The following is a 19,049-nucleotide window of genomic DNA, read 5'->3' as shown; positions in this document are numbered from 1 at the left end:
ACTCCTTCAACAAATTTCTTGGCTACTATCTTCGCTGTATATGGATAGGACAAGGCTAAAAAATGTGCTGATTTGCTTAATCTGTCAATGACAACCAGAATAACTTGTTTGCCATTTGAAGGTGGAAGTCTGTCTATAAAGTCCATGGTGATATTATCCCATACTTTATAGTGGATCGGTAGTGGCTGTAGGAGTCCGACGGGCGATGGGCATTGGCGTATTTGGCAAGAAGCAACATATTCCTTCACTATTTTGTACATGGTAGGCCAATAAAATTGCTGAGCTAATTTTTTATACGTGCGAAGTATACTCGAATGACCTGCCCAAGTGGAATCATGAAACTCCTATAATAATTGTTGGACGACATCTGAATAGGAAGGAAGGACGACCCGATTGTGATAATAAACCAAATTATTGCGCCATATGTAAGGACTGTCTAGTTTGTCTTGTGCTTGTTGGCAAAGTCATTGCATGTAAGGATAGGTTTTAGCTTCAGTCTTAATAGTGTCCCATATGTGAGCTCAAGAAATGATGAGAGCATTACGGCTTGGGCTACCCACTACGCATGATAAAGCATAAGTTGTGTGGTTTTCCTTGCTTAATGTATATGTGATTTCATAGTCATAGCCAAGCAATTTAGAAACCCATTTTTCTTGCTCCGGTGTCACAATGCTTTGATCGAGTAGGTACTTGAGGCTCTAGTGATCTGTTTTGATGTAAAACTTTTAGCCTAGCAGGTAAGGTCTCCAAGTTTGTATAGCTTGGATGATTGCTAGCATCTCCTGGCGTAGGTGGACCAAGACCGTTTAGCGGTTCTCAATGCTCTACTCATGAATGCAATAGATTTCCCTTGTTGAGTGAGAACTGCCTCTATGCCATCATTGGATGCATCCGCTTCAATGATAAAGGGTTCATTGAAATTTGGCATAGCTAGTGTTAGAATTGTAGTCATGACTTGTTTAAGATTCTGAAATGCATGTTCTGTTTCATCTGTCCATCCGAATTACCCATTTTTTAAGAGATTAGTGAGAGGCCTAGCGATGACGCCATAATTGTGAACAAACTTCCAATAGTAACCTATAAGGCTTAAAAATCCACGTAACTCAGAAACATTAGTAGGCCTAGGCCAATTCAACATAGCTTGTATTTTACCTTGATCCACTTTAATTCCTTGTGGAGTCACTATATGGCCTAAGTATTCTAACTCTTGTTGACCAAAAACGCACTTGCTCAATTTAATATAAAACTGATTTTGCCTTAATATTTCGCAAGCTTTCTAAACATGTTTAAGGTGTAGATTCCAATTAGGGCTATATATTAAAATGTCATCAAAGAAAACTAGTACAAAATTTCGAAGATAAGAACGAAAGATGGAATTCATAACTGCTTGGAAGGTAGATGGGGCATCGCAAAGACCAAAGGGCATATCTAAATATTCATAATGACCGTTGTGAGTACGAAATGTTGTTTTATGGATATGTGGAGGATGGATTCGTACCTGATGGAATCCTACCCGTAAATCAAGTTTGGTGAAATAGAAAGCCCCATAGAGTTCATCAAGCATATCATCCATAGTAGGAATAGGGAATCGATCTTTAATGGTCACTTCATTAAGTGTTTGATAGTCCATGCAAAATTGCCATGTCCTATCTTTTTTTTTTACCAAGACAGGGGATTGAAAATGACTAGTACTAGGTCATATGAGTCCCAACTATAACATGTCTTGAACTTGTTTTTCAATTTCAACCTTCTGAAAGTAAGCATACCTATATGGTCTCACATTAATAGGTTCGGTCTCTTCTTTCAGGTTGATGTGATGATCCACTACTCGAATAAGCGGTAATTGCTTAGGCTCTTGAAATATGTCTTCAAATGCTCACAATAATTGTTGCATTTTAGGATGAATTTGTGGTGATAATAGTTGTGTTATGCCTTTAAAACACAAGGCAAATACTGAGCTCCCATGACGAATATCTTTAGAGATGGCTTTTATGGAGATAGGCTGGATCGCTTGGTTGTTGATGCCATGCAATATGTGAGTTTGATTTCCCAATATGAACTTCATGGTTAATTGTTTCCAATTGCATGATACAGTACCCAATTGCTCTAACCAATGGATACTTAACACCAAATCCAATCCACTTAATGGTAAAGCATAAAGGGTTAGGATAAAAGAAATACCTTGAATTAAAACAGAAACATTTTTGAAGCACCCTTGACATTTTAATGGTTCTCCATTTGCCATATTTACACTAAAAGGCCTTGTAGGATTTACTAGCAATTGTAACATGTTGGTCACTTTCTCACTAATGAAATTATGGGTAGAGCCCCTATCAATAAGCATAACCATTTCATGGTGTCCAATATTTACCATCACCCACATGGTCTGAAAGGTAGACCAACCCGAGAGAGCATGAAGAGATATTTTAGGCTAAGCATCCAGATTTGCTTCATCATCCGAATGATCATCGCCACCTTCTAGCAAAAAGAGTTGAGGGCTGTGACACTTGTGGCCTAGTGTAAACTTTTTCTCACAATTGAAGCAAAGTCCTTGTGCCCTTTGTTTCTACATATCCTCCCAAGTCAATCGTTTGATTGAAGTTGATGGTTTGATTGGTGTTGAGGAAGGTGAGTCAGCTAATGCTCGAGCAAATGGCTTGTTGAATCTTTGTTGTCAGTTAACTTGATCATCTTTCATCCGAGCAAGACTGATTACTTCCTTCAAGGATTTTGGTTTGAACATCCAAATTCCTTCTGCTATCGTAGCCTTGAGTCTTCCCATAAATGTTCCAACCTTCTATGTCTAACCTTGCACCCAATTTCCTAACCTCTCAAATTCTTTCTGGTATTTGTGTAAGGAGCCGACTTGTCTTATTTTTGACAAAGCTTCATCAAAGTTGTCATAATCTGTAGGACCGAACCGAGCCCATAGTTCTTTGACGAGTAGTTCCCATATCACTTTTTTGCCTTCTTTCGTGTAAACTTGATGTAGCCATTGCCACCACTGATTTGCTTCCTTCTCTAGATAGAAAGAAGCCAAGGACACTTTTTGCGTTTCCTGGGTGCTTTGATATTCAAAGAATTGGTCCACTCTAGTAAACCATTCGATAGGGTCGTCACCAGAGAATCTGGGGATACAAGGGTCGCCCATTTTCACCAGTATCTCAAGTTCCCTTTCTTGTCTCATGAAAATGGCCATTGGAAGAGTTCCCATGGCGACCATTGGTGCTTTTGGTGGGTGTTTCTTGCTTAGAAAGTAGGACTTCAGGCATCTTGCTAATTGCATTCTCCAATTTATGCAGCCAATCAGCGACGTTAAGTTCCAAATAGGAAAAACTATCTTGTAGTCCACCGAGTCTTGCTTCAAGGTGTTTGATCCGCTCTTCATTAATAGCCATGGTGCCAAGCTCTAATACCACTGTTAGGTCCCAATCAAAGCTTAATAAAATAGAGTTCAACTTAGGGTGAGAACAACCCAAAATATTATTTCGAAAATAAGTTGCCTGTACATCTACTGAAAGGAGTTTAAATACAAAAAGAAACATAATAACTTTTTTCCCACTACTTCACCCTAACTGCTACTTTACAACAAAATAGCAGAATTATTGAAAAAAACTGTTGGACCCCATTACTTCTCCCATTACTGAAGACCAGTACTTTATACGTCTTATTGTGCATGTTGCATGGCTCATGCAAAGCATGCAACTTAACACGTCGTGTAATCCATGGCCGAATATTTTGGATTTTTTTGTGGCACTTGTACAGACCTTCTGAGTTTATCATGCTCAAATGGTACGACATAAAATGAAGCCACGGGATTCAAGTTCTTGGTCAAAGATGGAGAATTTGTTGTTGGTGGTTGTGGTGATTTATGCTGAAATGGTGTAGTTTCATTTGTTTTGAGGCGGAGGGATGGGAGTGAAGTGGAGATGATGCCATCTAAGAGCATTGTTGGATTTTGCAGAGGTGAAACGAGAGAAGGGTTAATCGAGGATTATATCTTTAATATCAAGGATATTAAATTAAATAGCCTGTAAAGCACATAAGCAAAAATGCCCATCCTTATGAGGTTCGATGAAAATGCCTCATTTTCACAAGTTAAAATATCTCAATTTTTCTTTTTAAAAATTAAAAATACTCTTCACCACTTCTATATAAGTCCTTACCCTCATATCTTTCTTATTCTATTCAAATTTTCAGTTTCACTCAATATTTAATATTGTGATTTCGTTTAAAAGAAAGAAAATTTCTATTTTTGAGTTCGAATAAAAAAATAATCAATTCATGATAACAAGATATTTATGCAAATCTTAATCCAAAACTTAATTTATCCATTAAATCAAATTCATATATTTTATATAGGGAAATTAAATTAAATAGTCTAAATTCATAAGCTCAAATTCATATATTATTGAGGTTAGGGTTTTTGAATTTGTACAATTGATTGTATAGGTTAATTTTTTTGGTGTTTTGAATAAATTTGTTGAACAATTTTATATTAGAATAGGTGTAGATTTAATTGTTGTTATTTTAGACATTATTTTTTGAAAATTAATTTAATTTCTAGAATTAAATTTGTGATAAACAGTACCCATCAGTGAATTGCTTTTTAAAAGGCACTTTCACATGCCTCGAGGTAAACAGTACATCACGAAGTTGCTATTTACTAATTATGAAAAAGTAATTTTTCATGAGACTGTTCACTCACGGTATACAATGCATCACGAAAAGTCATTGTTTCATATAAAATTAGTAGGGATTTTTTGTGATGTACTATTTACTTCTTGCAAAAAATAACTATTTCACATGAAGTTAACAATAATTTTTTGTGATACACTGTTTACTTCTTGCGAAAAATCACTGTTTCATGTGAAAGTAAACAGTAACTTGTGATGCACTATTTACTACGAGTGAACATCTCACAAGATCATATAAAGAGGGAATTTTGGTAGTATTTCGCTTTATATGAAAAAATTAAGGCCTTTTTGTTTAGTTTTGAGAATATTAAGACATTTAATTTAATAACCCCAAATATTAATAGATTCTTTTTATTTTAATGAGGGATAAATGTATTTAATGACTGATAGATGCGTTTTTAAATTTTTGAAAGGGATTTTCTAGATTTTGCTAGTGATTATCCATATTTAAAGCATTTCATTGAAACTCTTTTTTCTTTTATTACATTAAATATTCTTACATAAAAATTTAGAAAGAAACTTCAACACATAAAAATAAAACCACTAGAAAGTAAGCTGAGTTTAACATTTTCATCAAGATAAAATTAGGTAGTAACATCTACCTTAATATGAATTTATAATATGGATCCAAATTGGGAAATTTCTACCACCGACTTAATTTGCATTTTCATCTACATTTTAAGGTTGGCTTCAAAATGCTGTTGCACCACCTTCCAAGCCGCCACCACATGCCGTTCCTCTGCCGGAGTAGCACCAATAGCAAACCTTATCACAAAGATTCCCTCTACCATGGCATGAGTCATGAATAATTTCCCAGATCTATTTATGGACTCCAACAATTCACTATTGAATTTATTTACTCTCTCCACCTCACTTGCCTTATCCAATGTTGATGGCAATCCCCGAAAACAAACCATAGCAAAGTTTCTTGGAACAACAACTTCAAACCTCTTGTCACTTCCACTAGCTCTTCAAAGAGCTTTGCCATTCTCACAAGGCTTCGAAGGAAATTCCTGAGATTGGCCACTCCATAGCTTCTAAGAACCATCCATAGTTTCATGGCCCTAAATCTTCGGCTTAGAGTTATTTGCCAATCTTTATAATCCACCACTTTCTTCGAACCAGTAGCCTTGTTCCTCAAAAACTCTGGATTTGTTGAGAGCGATTTTATGAGAGCGCCTGGATTCTTCACCCAAAGGCAACAACAATCTAGAGTAGTGAAGAACCATTTGTGTGCATTGAGACTGAAGGAGTTCACATCTTCAAGACCATTCAGGAAATGTCGAAACTCTGGGCAGATACAGGAACTTCCAGCATATGCAGCATCAATATGAGCCCATATTCCATATCTTTTGGCAATGTCACTTAGCGGACCGACTGGATCAGCGGCGTTTGTTCCTGTCGTGCCAACTGTAGCACATAGAAAAAGAGGGATCAACCCCGCTTCTACATCTGATTCAACTATTGACTGCAGGAAGTCCGGGCATAGACCAAATGAAGATGATTTCATAGTCTTAATAGCCCGGAAGTTGTTGAGATCAATGCTGGCGATTTGAGCAGCTTTTTAGAGAGCACTATGAGTTTGATCAGAACCATAAACAACAAGCTTTGTAATGTTTTCTCTTCCAATCTTACTGAGAGTTTGATCTCTTGCAGCAGATAATGTGCACAAAATGGCTTCACATGTAGTACCTTGTATAACACCCCCACCATTTCCAGAGAAAAGGAAAGATTTAGGAAGCTTCAGCATTTCTCCAAACCAATCCATAACAATATTTTCGAGCTCAGTTGCTGCAGGTGATGACTTCCAATTAAATCCTACAACATGAAAGCCTGTGCTAATCATTTCACCAATAATCCGAGCGACTCTGCCACTAGAAGGGAAGTATGCAAAATAATTAGGACTTTGCCAATGTGTTAATCCAGAGACAATGTGTTCCTGGACATCCTGGAGGATTTTCTCAATAGGTTCAGGATTATTTGGTGCAGATTTTGGCCAGCGTTTACTGAGATAACCCGGTTCAACCTGGCTTTGAACCGGCTGTTTCTCAACATTTTTGTAATAATCAGCAATGAAGTCTATGATCATGTGACCTTGCCTTCTCAGTTCCTCAGAATCTTGGGGGTTAATGAAAGATACTGAGTTATTTTGAAGTTCAGGATCGAAATTTAGGCTACCCACATCTTTCAATACTTATTGTAATATTAATGAAACGTTAGTTGTGTTGTATAAGGATATATTGAAAGTATCAACAATTTGTATCATTAACAACACCAACTTGCAATGCTTTTGGTAAAGATATATTGATACATGCATTGCACTTTTGGCAACAAGCAAGTGCATGTTGTTGTGTTTATGTATTGGCAACTTACAAAGGATCTTACCATACATTTACGCACCATTTGAATACACAATCGATTTCCAAAATCTGTATTATAGAAATTAGAAAAACATTTATTTGTATAAGGGTAAATATATAAATTTACAACCTTTTTATAAAATTCTGAAAGTCAAACTCAAGTTTGTTATTTAGGGACAAATTTCAATTCATGCAATTTAAGGACATTTTATTATAATCCTGTTCAATTTAAGAATACTTGTTATTAAAAATAATTACATTGAATAGGGAGCCGGGACAAACCAATAGTTGTACAAGTTATACAAAAAATACAATCAAAATAAAGTCTGCTAAAATAATTTTATGCAATAAAATATTTACACTTATTTAAAAATATAAATAATAAATTTTGTTAAAAAACAAAGAAAAAGAAAAGGAAATTTTATTGGCTAAAGGGAAGCCAGCAATGCAGTTTGGAGGCACCAATGACATGGCCTGGATTTGGATCTAAAGAACTTGGTTTCATCATGGACTTCTACTAAATACAATTCAGCGGCATGAACTCTTTTACTATTAAGGGAGCTGCATTGATGATGTCTTCTCACGGGAGGTCAGTATGTCCTGGTACTCTTGTGTGGCAGATTACAAATTTTTATATTAATATTGAAGTTCTTGAAAGGTGCCGTGATAGATGAATATGTGACAACTCTAGACAAAATTCACATCGACAAAACATGACAGAGATATTAGGTATAGAAGTTATAGTTAAATCTTATATCGAAAAAGTATGGAAGTTATATTAGTTATGTATTTACATTTTATATCATTGTTAAGATGTATTTATTGTTTTTTATTTTGGATAATTTAGACGTATTTTTTATTGTAAAACCTAAAAATAAAATCATAATGGACTATTTAAAAAACGAACTATATCTTCATATTGGATCAAGCTATTTGGACTAAGATATTACAAATTAGTATTTTTGCAATTTAATGTTTAATATGGTATAACAAATGGAATAGGGTCAGATCTGGGCCAACAATAGTTGCCTTGTTGATTGTGCTTGTAACATGAGTAAAAGCCCATGGATTTGTCTGGTGATTACACTCTTCATAATTCTCCATTAAAAAAAAAAAAAAGAAAAGAAATAGGTCGATAAAAAAGAAACAAAAATTCCAGTCAAAATATGGCAGCTGCCGCATTTGCAAAGGTCATCCATCTTCTAATTCATTGAATTTGAAGGGGACTGGTGTGAAATTGCCATTGTTGGTCGATTTAAATAAATAAAAATAGTAGCCGCCCGGAGGGAAGTTTCCACTTGAGGCAATTATAAAACAAATAAATTAGGTGTGCACTTGATAACACGGGATTTAAAACTCAAAACAATTAAATAAATAAATCAATAATACACAATTCTATTCGGTTTTTCTCGGCAACTCCTTTGAACCCTTTTAGGCCGGTTTTGACCCAACCCATCGGTTGGTCATCTCTAAGTACAAGTCCATGGGAAAACGCGTTTCTTTATAATTATATTTCCTTGGTTGTCGTTTACCACTGGTCTAGCCATCATTAAATAACCACTTATCTTTTAAATTCCATAAAACCAATCGATGAAAAAGTTTTCCATTCTCACTTTTAATATCCTGATTCGTTGTCTTGTCACTTGACTGACATTAACGGAGAAGCAACTTGTCTAATTAAACAGCCTTAATTAGAACATCGTAGCCTGGACAAAAAATTCTTGCATTTTTGCACAAGAGATACAGAATGATCACAACAGGCTCTTCAAGATTTATGCTTTTCCTTTGTTTCATTCTTCTACATATTGCTAAACCCACAATTGCCCAGCCAGACTTCCTGTACTACCGCTGCGAAAACAGCAAAGGTAACTATACAGCAAATAGTACGTACCAGGCAAACCTCAATGCCCTCCTCTCTACTGTTTCTTCAAACACCAATGGATTCTACAATTTTTCTGTTGGACAAAACTCAGACAAAGTAAACGCAATGGCTCTTTGTAGAGGAGATGTTAAAGTAGAGGATTGCCGTAGTTGCCTCAATGATTCTCGACATAAGCTCACTCAGCTCTGTCCCAACCAAATGGAGGCTATTGGATGGTATGACCAATGTCTGTTACGCTACTCAAACCGCTCCATATTTGGCACAAGCGAAGTCCTTCCTCGATATTCGAAGTGGAACAATAATAATGTATCAAGTGTTGCAGAATTCAATCAAGTGCTGCAGACATTAATGGACAGCCTGAAAAATAAAGCTCAATCTGGCGGTTCGCTTCTAAAGTTCGCTGCTGGAAATACATCTGCCCCGGATTTTAAAACATTGTATGGACTTGTTCAGTGCACTCCCGACTTGACAGATATGGACTGCAACGACTGCCTTGACACTATTATTGGACAATTTTCAGATTGTTGTGCTGGGAAGGAAGGAGGAAGAGTTTTAGTTCCCAGTTGTAATATTAGGTATGAGGTCTATCGTTTCTATGACCCTACAACTGACGATCAAGCACCACCGCCTCCTCCGCCGGAAAACAATGGTACAGATTAATTTTACCATCTATATTTATATATACACGCATAATATCTGAAGATTTATGTCATCAGGAAATTTAATATCATTCTTGCATATAAGAATCTATAACAGTGATGAAAAATTTAATATGAAAAGTTATATGATAAGAAAAAGATTTTGCAGGTAACACTTCTGGAACCGTCGTCATCATAATCATTGTTGTCTCAGCTGTTGCTCTGGTTATATTTCTTATCCTCATCTGCATCTGCTTCAAAGTGAGGAAGCCCAAGAAAAAATTTGAAAGTAAGAAGAGCTCGCTCTTAATTTCTTATACATTTCAAAATATTTGAAATTTAATTATTTTAATTTCGTTGAAACAACAAATTCTATCTATACTTATACAATAAATATTAAATAAACTGAGTACTGGTTCCAAATTATTTACCACTAATTAGCTAGACATGAAATCAGGTACTTTTATACAAAACAGAAGATTGAAATAAATTAACACTGCAATATCGGTTTTCCTTAAAACCAAATATAAAAATACAGAGCAGCAATTAATTCACTTTTATTAAAAACTGACCCTTTCCCATGACCATGTTTTATTTACATGATTTTCTGACTGTCTCCCTGAAGAGTTATACAAAACATCTAAAACCAGGGTTTGAAGTTAGAATTAATGCATTTTTGTTGAGATAAGTAGCTCTGGAATACAGTCATGCGTTCATCAGAAGTGTTTTTTTTTTAATTTTAATTTTCGTATTTTTTTCAAACTGAGACACCCGAATGGCATTTCCGCTGAAAGTTTTTTCCACTATTGAAGCTGTGGATGAAATCAGAACAGCAGAGTCCTTGCAATATGATTTTAACACAATCAAAGTTGCGACAAACGACTTTTCTGAAGCAAATAAACTCGGACGAGGTGGATTTGGTGCTGTGTACAAGGTTATTATGATATATTCTATATATTACTATGGAAATTATTAGTTTTTTTTTTTTTTCTGCCTATAAACTTTTCTGTTGAATTTTCAGGGTACGCTTTCTAATCAACAAGATGTAGCTGTAAAGAGACTATCTAGAGATTCTGGACAAGGAGATCTAGAATTTAAGAATGAAGTATTATTAGTGGCCAGGCTTCAACACAGGAATCTGGTTAGGCTACTGGGTTTCTGCTTGGAAGGCGATGAAAGGCTTCTCATCTACGAGTTTGTGCCTAACACAAGCCTGGATCACTTCATATTTGGTAATTAAACTCACTTCTGCATTTTTTTTTTTGTGTTTGTTTTGTGTTATGAAGCTTCCACATAATAGGATCTGTTCTTGTTTTCAAATAAGCTGAACAAATATTTAACTGCCTAGATCCAATTAAACGACACAATTTGGATTGGGAAAGGCGATATAAAATTATAGAAGGCATTGCTAGAGGACTTCTCTATCTTCATGAAGATTCTCGATTACGTATCATTCATCGTGATCTCAAAGCTAGCAACATTTTGCTAGATGCAGAAATGAATCCAAAAATTGCAGATTTTGGTATGGCAAGATTGTTTCAAATGGATCAAACTCAAGGTGATACAAGTAGAATTGTAGGAACCTAGTAAGTATCATGTTACACTTTACTCTCCTTGAAATTATATAGCAAATTTCCTTACACTTCTCACAAAATTATTACAACGTCCAACATTACAATTCAATTAAAGATTATTATAATTATTGATGTCATCGTGCAGCGGATATATGGCTCCGGAGTATGCAATGCACGGGCAATTTTCAGTAAAATCAGATGTTTTTAGTTTTGGTGTGTTACTTTTGGAGATTGTAAGCGGACAGAAAAATAATTCTTTCCTTAACGAGGGGCATGTGGAGTACCTTCTTAGCTTTGTAAGTATAAGCCTCTAACTTTTACATGTATTTCTGCAAGCGTGACAGACTATAACGATTGATAAATTGTTACAGGCATGGAGAAATTGGAGGGAAGGAACAGCGTTGAATCTTGTAGATCCAACATTGGGATCGGGTTCAAGACCTGAAATGATTAGATGCATTCACATTGGGCTACTGTGTGTTCAAGAAAATGTAGCAGACAGACCAACCATGGCTTCAGTTGTTCTAATGCTCAATAGCAACTCTTTAACTCTCCCAGTTCCCAAGCAGCCTGGGTTTTTTATGGACAGCAACATAGAATCTGAAATCTCATACTCACGGGACATTAATCCAAGGTTGACACAACCCGAACATTCAGAAGAGGAAACGAAGCCACTTTCAGTGAATGAGGCTTCAATTACCGAGCCACATCCTCGGTAGTTTTGAGGACAAATGTTTGTGTAAAATTTTATTGAAAAACCCGGGACAAGGCATATAAATTTATGTTTTCACGGGGTAATTCCTAAACCATTTTCTTCAGTGTGCATATTTTTACTTAGAGTAGGGCTAATTAAGTGTTATTCTATCTTTATTTAAAATTATCAAATCATATAATGTTACATTATTTGAGTACTCAAATGTAAATTAATTTGTTTTCACTCATCCAAATAACCGATAGGCCTTAGGAGGAACCTTAGTAAACTCAATAATATTTATAAGTTGTCAAATCTTCTGGGAAACCAATTACAAACATGAACACTTTTTTATTGTGCTAGATGAAAATTAATGCCGTGGTAGTGAAGCGATTCATAAGGAGTTCAGATAAAATTTTCCGTACTGCTTATGGTGTTTTGCTTAATAAAACACTTATGTAGTATCTGAAGAACCCTAATTGATGTGCCTGCACACCAAGTAAGCAATTTAAAGGGTGTTTCTCTCCTAATGGCAAAAAGTTGTTCTTCAATTAGAGAATCTAAAGGAAGAGGGAAAAAAATAATTAAGAAATGAATAAAGACCACATTATGCAGAAAGACTTGTTCCCGCCCAAGGTTTGGTCAATTTTCAAACTCTCACCCACAAAATTTCGAAAACTCAAATACCTACCCTTCTACTAAAATTCTCTGTTAAGGTTAAAGGTAAAACCATCATTTAATAAAAAATATTTAGAAAACTAAAATTTAACTCATTTCCTCTTTTAGTTTAAAAAACTAACAATTTCCCCCCCATTAATAATTTTGAAAAGTTGCATTTTCCCCCTAAGGTTTGATTTTTTTCATTACCACTTTTTGGCAAACTTCTCTATCTCTGATCACATTCTCTCTCCCTTCTAGCTTCTTTTTCCCTCTTAAGCTCTCTCATCCACCTCCCTTGCTGGCTTCGTCACAAAAGAAGATGACGAGTCTTTGCCTATGACAAAAGCAACGATTTTCATCTCAGACTCATCTTCATCTCAGACAAATATGACAAGTCTTCGTGTTAGATGAAGATGGTTGAGGAGGGAGACAAGACAAACCAAAAGGGAGAGATAAGCTGAGTGAGGGGGGAATTATTAGCTTTTTAAATTAAAGGAGGAAATGAGATAAAATTTTAGTTTTTAAATTTTTTTGGTTAATAACAATTTTACCTTTAACCTTAAAAAAGAATTTTAATATTAAAATGAATATTTGAGTTTTTGAAACTTTGTAAGTCAGAGTTTGAGAATGCACCAAACCTTGGGCCAGAATAAGACTTCTGGCCATTACAATAATGACAAAAGAGGGAAAGGGTATCTTGTATTCTACTTACACTTTAAGCATTCTTCCATAACTTGAATACTACCATAATAAGGGATAACATTCTCTTAAACCTACCCTATTTCACTACATAAAGTGGACTAATGACAAGGAATGAAATCTTAATATTCATTTAAAGAAGTGTTACGTTTGAGTACTCTATATCGAAGTTGACAATCATATGAATTAGCCTTCGTTCTTGTTCTAACCTTGCAATCTCATATGTGTCTTTGTAGCTTTAATGCAGGGACAAAAATTACCATTGCAATGAAAAGGATAAGGTGACCAATTTGAGGCTAGAAGCTTGAAGATACTGAGTTTCAAATGGCAAGACAATAATTTCTAATTTGGTGTAAAATTTACATCAATAATTGGTGTTGTTTGTAAGAAGAGTACAAAAAGACATTACAATGACATGGTGACCATATGCTCTGTTAGAGGAAAAAGAATGAAACAAAAATGCCTTAAATTTTATAGCCTATGTTGCCAACGTTTCTCTATATTGATCAACTAGAAGTGGTGATTGCACTAACAACGAGCTTACCATTTCACAATAACTAAAAAACAAAGGTTCTTGGAAATTTGAAGTTATGAATGATAAGATCTCTCCAAAATTTATCGATGACTTGTGCAACAAGTTACAAGATAACCTTCTTACCTTGTTAATTGTATAAGCCATCACAATAAGGGCAAAGTAGCTTATAGAATTGTCTTGTTGGCTAACATGGATCACATCCATAATGTGTTCTATGTCTTAATGCTTTGCAAGTACATAAGAGACCTAATCCATGTGTTGAGGAATATTGAGTTAAAGTTGACCAAGGACTTTGTGTACAAGGAGCAACTAGTGAGGTAACTAGATAGAAAAGAAAAAGTGCTCCAAAACAAACAGATCCCTTTGGTCAAAATCCTTTAAAAGACTCAAAAAGTTGATAAGTGTACTTAGGAGGTTAAGCAAGATATGAGAGATTGCCACCTAAAGCAATTTGAGTCAAATTTTGAATAAGAAAGGGAGAAATGTAACACCCTCATGTATGCTCCAAGCATATTATTATCCTTTTCATGTGATTAATATTGAATTTGGGTCAAATTAGGCTTATCAAAAGTAAAAACCTATTTTGGCCTAATGTACAGTTGTGCACTCAAGAAATGCATGCTTGTACATGTTAATAAAGGATGTACACCATAATAAAGGATATATACCCATACATCTAACAACGTCTGATTATACTCAGTTAAATATCAAGATTCCCAACCTGATTGAAGGAAGAGAGGAATAAATATACAAAGTTGCCTCTAACCAAGAATGAAACATAATTCTCTATTGCCTTTCATTCAAACAGAGAGAGAAAGTGAGTTTGTTTGAGAGAGGAGGAATATTCGACAACCAACAATGAAGGTTTCTAGTGTGAGAATAAGGGAAGAAAAAGAAGTACCAATGACAACATTGCTTGCTTGTAAAAACTAAGAAAAATGAGTACCAATGGCAACATTGCTTGCTTGTAAAAACTATGTAAGTAGGATAGTCTCTTTATATTTTCATAATGAATTGATAAAGATTCTTGTTTATAATTGATACATCATGTTTGCTTGATCTATCCCGTGAGTAAAGAGTTCTTGTAATCTTGAATTTAAGACATGTACGCTTGCATTCCTTTTGTTTTCAAGCATCTACATTTGAAAGAACAACTAGGAGTGATCATATGTGTTAGTGAAAGAGGTACATCTACACATAGTAAATAGTTAGACCTATACGTCCTTCTTTTTTCTTGTATGTATGCCTATGAAGATGGGATAACTGTGCATGCCAAAGTTCCAAAAAGGTATGCCTATGCACTATAAAGTGTCATGTCTGTAGTTAGTAGATTTAGAAGATGTATGGTTAGAATAGCCATGAGAATGATTGTGTTCCAAAATAATGCCATGTATGTCTATGCATGGCTAAAAGTACACCTATAAATATAAGCAAAAGTATAATTGTGACTTGGTTATGTACAAGTCGTACACATAATAGATTGGATTGATTATTGAATGAGATTTAAGGCTCCTTGAGGTACCGAGATGAACCTGAGAGGCAGATACCTTAGTTGATGATTTGATACAAACAAGGGAAACCCAAGTAAGATAGAATATACTAGATAGAAGTTCGAAAGAGTTTTAAAAGATTAGGTATCACAAGGATTGAATATTCCAATAAGATATGAGATTAGAAAATACCTACAATATATAGATAATGAGACTATAGGCTGAGTTAAGGAGTACTTGTGACATTAGCACACCTGTGGAAATGGTATAATTCATTAATTAGTGTCTTTAGATAAAGAGATGATAGCTAGGATCATATCATTGTTGATTGCCTTGGAGTTACCAAGACATAAAGAGTCTAATGATTGGGGTCCATAGATTGACAAGTTAGGATCGCAAGTATATTAGTTGGAAAAGAAATCAAACAGTCATTCTAAAGAGCCTTAGAGATTGGTCATTAAAATGGGTATGTCGAATCCCTTAGATTTAATTGAGATCTGACAATCCAAGATTGAGATGGAGATATTTGGGATTAGTAAAGAAAAGGGGATAAATTTGATTAAAGGATTGTCGGACAGATCATCCCTGCTTACTAAGTGTTTTCACTCACCTTTTTCCATTTTTATTTTGCAATAACATTCATAATTGTGACATTACTATTATTATGATTAATTAAGATTATATTAGTATGCACATTACTAATGTTATTCAAGTATGATTTTGATAATGTCTGACTTTAATATTAAAGCTTGTAGATTCATATTAGATATTGTCTTTATTATTATTAATAAGACTTGAGGCATTTCAAAATTATTTGACTTTTGGATATATTGATTATGGAATGCTAGGATGCATATTGAGATGATTATATTGATACTGTTGGACCCCTAGGTGCTTTAATGACAATAAAAACCTAAGTTAAAGTTACTAAAATGTCCAAAGAATGTATTAAAATATTACAAAATAGACAAAATTTGAAAAGTGTATGAACAATAAAATGAACAACTGTCAGTATAAGACAAACAATCATCACATGACTAAAATTGACATGTTCATCAAGTCGTTTGTAAGTTGTTTCTTTGCTTGTTCACACTTATGGAATAAGGTAATGAATAAATGTTCACTCAAAAGTGACGTCCTTTCATGACTAATTTCAAGTAATGAACAAAGATGGATAATTGTCATGCTTGTGTGTTTAACTTTCAAATTGAGTCAATGCAGGAAAAAGTCAACATTTAAAGTGACGACAATTCATCAAGATTAGTGACGATCGTTCATCCAGAATTGTGAAGACTAATAAGGATAGTTCATGTTCACGACATTCATTCAGGGTCAAAGTCAAAGTCAAGGTCATGGGAATTAAAGTCAACAAATCAATGATGACTGTTCATCAGGGAATGATCTTCATCCCTAGTGAAAATTTCAAGTGTTAAAGTTCTTGTTCTCCAACTCGTCAGCATGATCATTAGTAGCTCTAGAATTTCTAAGGCTTAAAGTTATGAAGGAATAAATTATCATTCACCTAAAAGTCACAATCATTCAGTCTTGGCATGAGAAATTAAATTCAACCATTAGGATCTTTGATTGAGATTGACCTTAGTGGAAAACAAAATTACAATGTTAGTGATAACCGTTCATTTTAAGAGTGATAACCGTTCACTAATATATTTTAAGAGAAAAATACGACTTTCAAAAGTTAACTGATAGTTTTGTAAGTCCAACAACTCTATCAACTCTTCTAGCCATATTTACCAATAAATTGAGCACATCTAACGTTAGAAAGGTTAGACAACAAATTGATAAAATCTTTAGCTCAATTCCTAAAAGCCCAAGTACTTAATTCCTATTCACCACCTTTTAGGATTATTTTAGCCATCAAATGGTTTTTCAATTGATATCAGAGCTTGGGGTTTATTTTTTTAAAATCTTATGATTTTAAAAGTGAAAGATCATGTTAGAATGGCCGACACTTCTATAGTTGTTTTTGTAAAACGAGAATGCATAACTGAGCCTCTATTATTTAGTTTTGCATCTTGCTCATAAGTGCACAAGTCACCAAGTAGTATAATATATATCAATCCTATAAGGATTGGAACAACTAACTATTAATTTGTTTTGAAGCTTGTATTAGCTAAAGAGATTGTTAAATAAAGAGATCGTAATGTATGAATATTGTTAATATTTCTTTTTAAACTACTAAAACTAAATATGCAAGTAACTAAAGCAATAAGTCAAATACGATTATAACACTACTGCTGAGTTTCATATAATAAAAGACTTCTTAGACTTCAGGTTTCACCGATGAGCTCGCATAATAAATTTGAGAACCGCCTCTTGTCTTTACAACCCAAGATGTACCAAAAGAATAGTTTATCTTAATGATAAACATACAATAATTTTCTTCTTTTTGCTTTTTAGGAAGGCTTTGCAATGTCATCTCTAGTGACTAACTTTGCCACAGAAGAAGCAAACAACTTTTCTCTTCCTCACACCACTAGTGGGTTATGTAACAATAGTAATAGTTGGTTATTTTTGGGCCTTGGACTTGGACTTGGTTTTTTCCTTGCTCTTGCCCTTAGTTTTGGGTGTTTTGACATCTACCATAAGTAAATTATTAACAGTAACTTTATTTACTTCTTGCTCAATAGTCTTCAATATGTATAACAACTCTTCAAATTTCTTTTCCTTTTCACTCAAGTTAAAATTCGTAATGAAATTAGCCCAAGATTTGAGAAGAGATTTCAATACCAAGTCAATGGCAAACTCATTATCCATGATAATACCCAAGTTTACCAACTGCTTAATATAGTCAATCATGTTAACTATATAAGGGCCAACTTTACCTCCCTCAAAACGTTTGCAATCATATAGAGTGGTCGACACCTCATAACAATCCTCTCTCATTCGAGTGTTGTACAACTTATGAAGGTAAGCAAGAATGGATGGTGCATCCATCTCCTTATGTTGTTTTTACAACTCAACTGACATGAAAGCTAGCATGAGACACTAAACCTTTACAAAGTCATCTAGATACTTATTAAAAATATCCTTTTGCTCTTAGGTGTCATTGAGATCAGGCTCATAAGGCAATGACCCTTCAAGGATATACAACCTTTCTCCTTGCAAAGTACAATATGAAGATTTCAATACCAACAAGTGAAGTTGCTTTTAGTGAGCCTATTTTCTTTCTAAAGAATTGATTGATAAGTTGTTGTCATAGTGGTTTGTTTTATCTATAAATATAGATTCAAAAGGCCTCAATAATTTTAATTAATTTATTAATTCATTTAATTACGAATATTAAATTAAATGCTTCCATTTTTCCCTCCAGTTAACAACCCCTCGCTATTGGACCCGGGAAGCCCCTATAGACTTTTTAGAGGACTGAGATCCTATTGCACTAATTCTCCCTTTTGCTTTGACAAACAAGTTTGAATTAACCAATTAGGTAAATATTCAAATTAATCATAAAAGCCTATCGTGTTGCCTTAACAAATTATACGACCTCAATTATGACTCTTGGTATCAATAAAAAGGATACTACATATCTCCTTGTATCGACAAGTGGATCTTGTTATGACAATCACATCTTTATAGTACCCAAATTATGAAAATACGTTGAATAGTATTGAACCATATCAATCCTTGTACCAGACGGTCTAGTGATCTCAAATCTAAGGACCATATGTACTCATGAGTTAAAGGATTTATTTCCATAAGCACAAGAGCAACCATCTATCTAAAAATCCTCTTGTCAGTCTGTTTGTTGAACACATCTACAATGTGCACCTATATATTGCACCAATCTATCAATTAACAACTT

The 19,049-nt window shown here is 34.5% G+C and overlaps 1 protein-coding gene and 1 pseudogene across 2 annotated transcripts; one reads left to right on the top strand and one right to left on the bottom strand.

Annotated features, from left to right (window-relative positions):
• Window positions 1-5,301: 5,301 nt before the first annotated feature.
• LOC123219663 lies at window positions 5,302-7,089 on the bottom strand (annotated as a pseudogene).
• Window positions 7,090-8,659: 1,570 nt separating this feature from the next.
• LOC123218503 (putative receptor-like protein kinase At4g00960) lies at window positions 8,660-11,969 on the top strand. Of its 2 annotated transcripts, none has more exons than XM_044639976.1 (7): window positions 8,660-9,588; window positions 9,747-9,866; window positions 10,390-10,511; window positions 10,599-10,809; window positions 10,926-11,163; window positions 11,297-11,447; window positions 11,523-11,969. In XM_044639976.1, exons 1-7 carry the CDS (start codon window positions 8,805-8,807, stop codon window positions 11,868-11,870), a joined length of 1,974 nt encoding a protein of 657 aa, XP_044495911.1. In that variant the 5' UTR covers window positions 8,660-8,804; the 3' UTR covers window positions 11,871-11,969. The 2 variants fall into 2 exon arrangements, with proteins under 2 accessions (XP_044495911.1, XP_044495910.1); XM_044639975.1 differs by having other exon boundaries at window positions 9,738-9,866.
• The last annotated feature ends 7,080 nt before the right edge of the window (window positions 11,970-19,049 follow it).

The sequence above is a fragment of the Mangifera indica genome, chromosome 6, assembly GCF_011075055.1.
Source record: "Mangifera indica cultivar Alphonso chromosome 6, CATAS_Mindica_2.1, whole genome shotgun sequence".
NCBI lineage: Eukaryota > Viridiplantae > Streptophyta > Magnoliopsida > Sapindales > Anacardiaceae > Mangifera > Mangifera indica.
The sequence above is the reverse complement of the archived record's forward strand: the minus strand, read 5'-3'. Positions and strand labels throughout refer to the sequence as shown.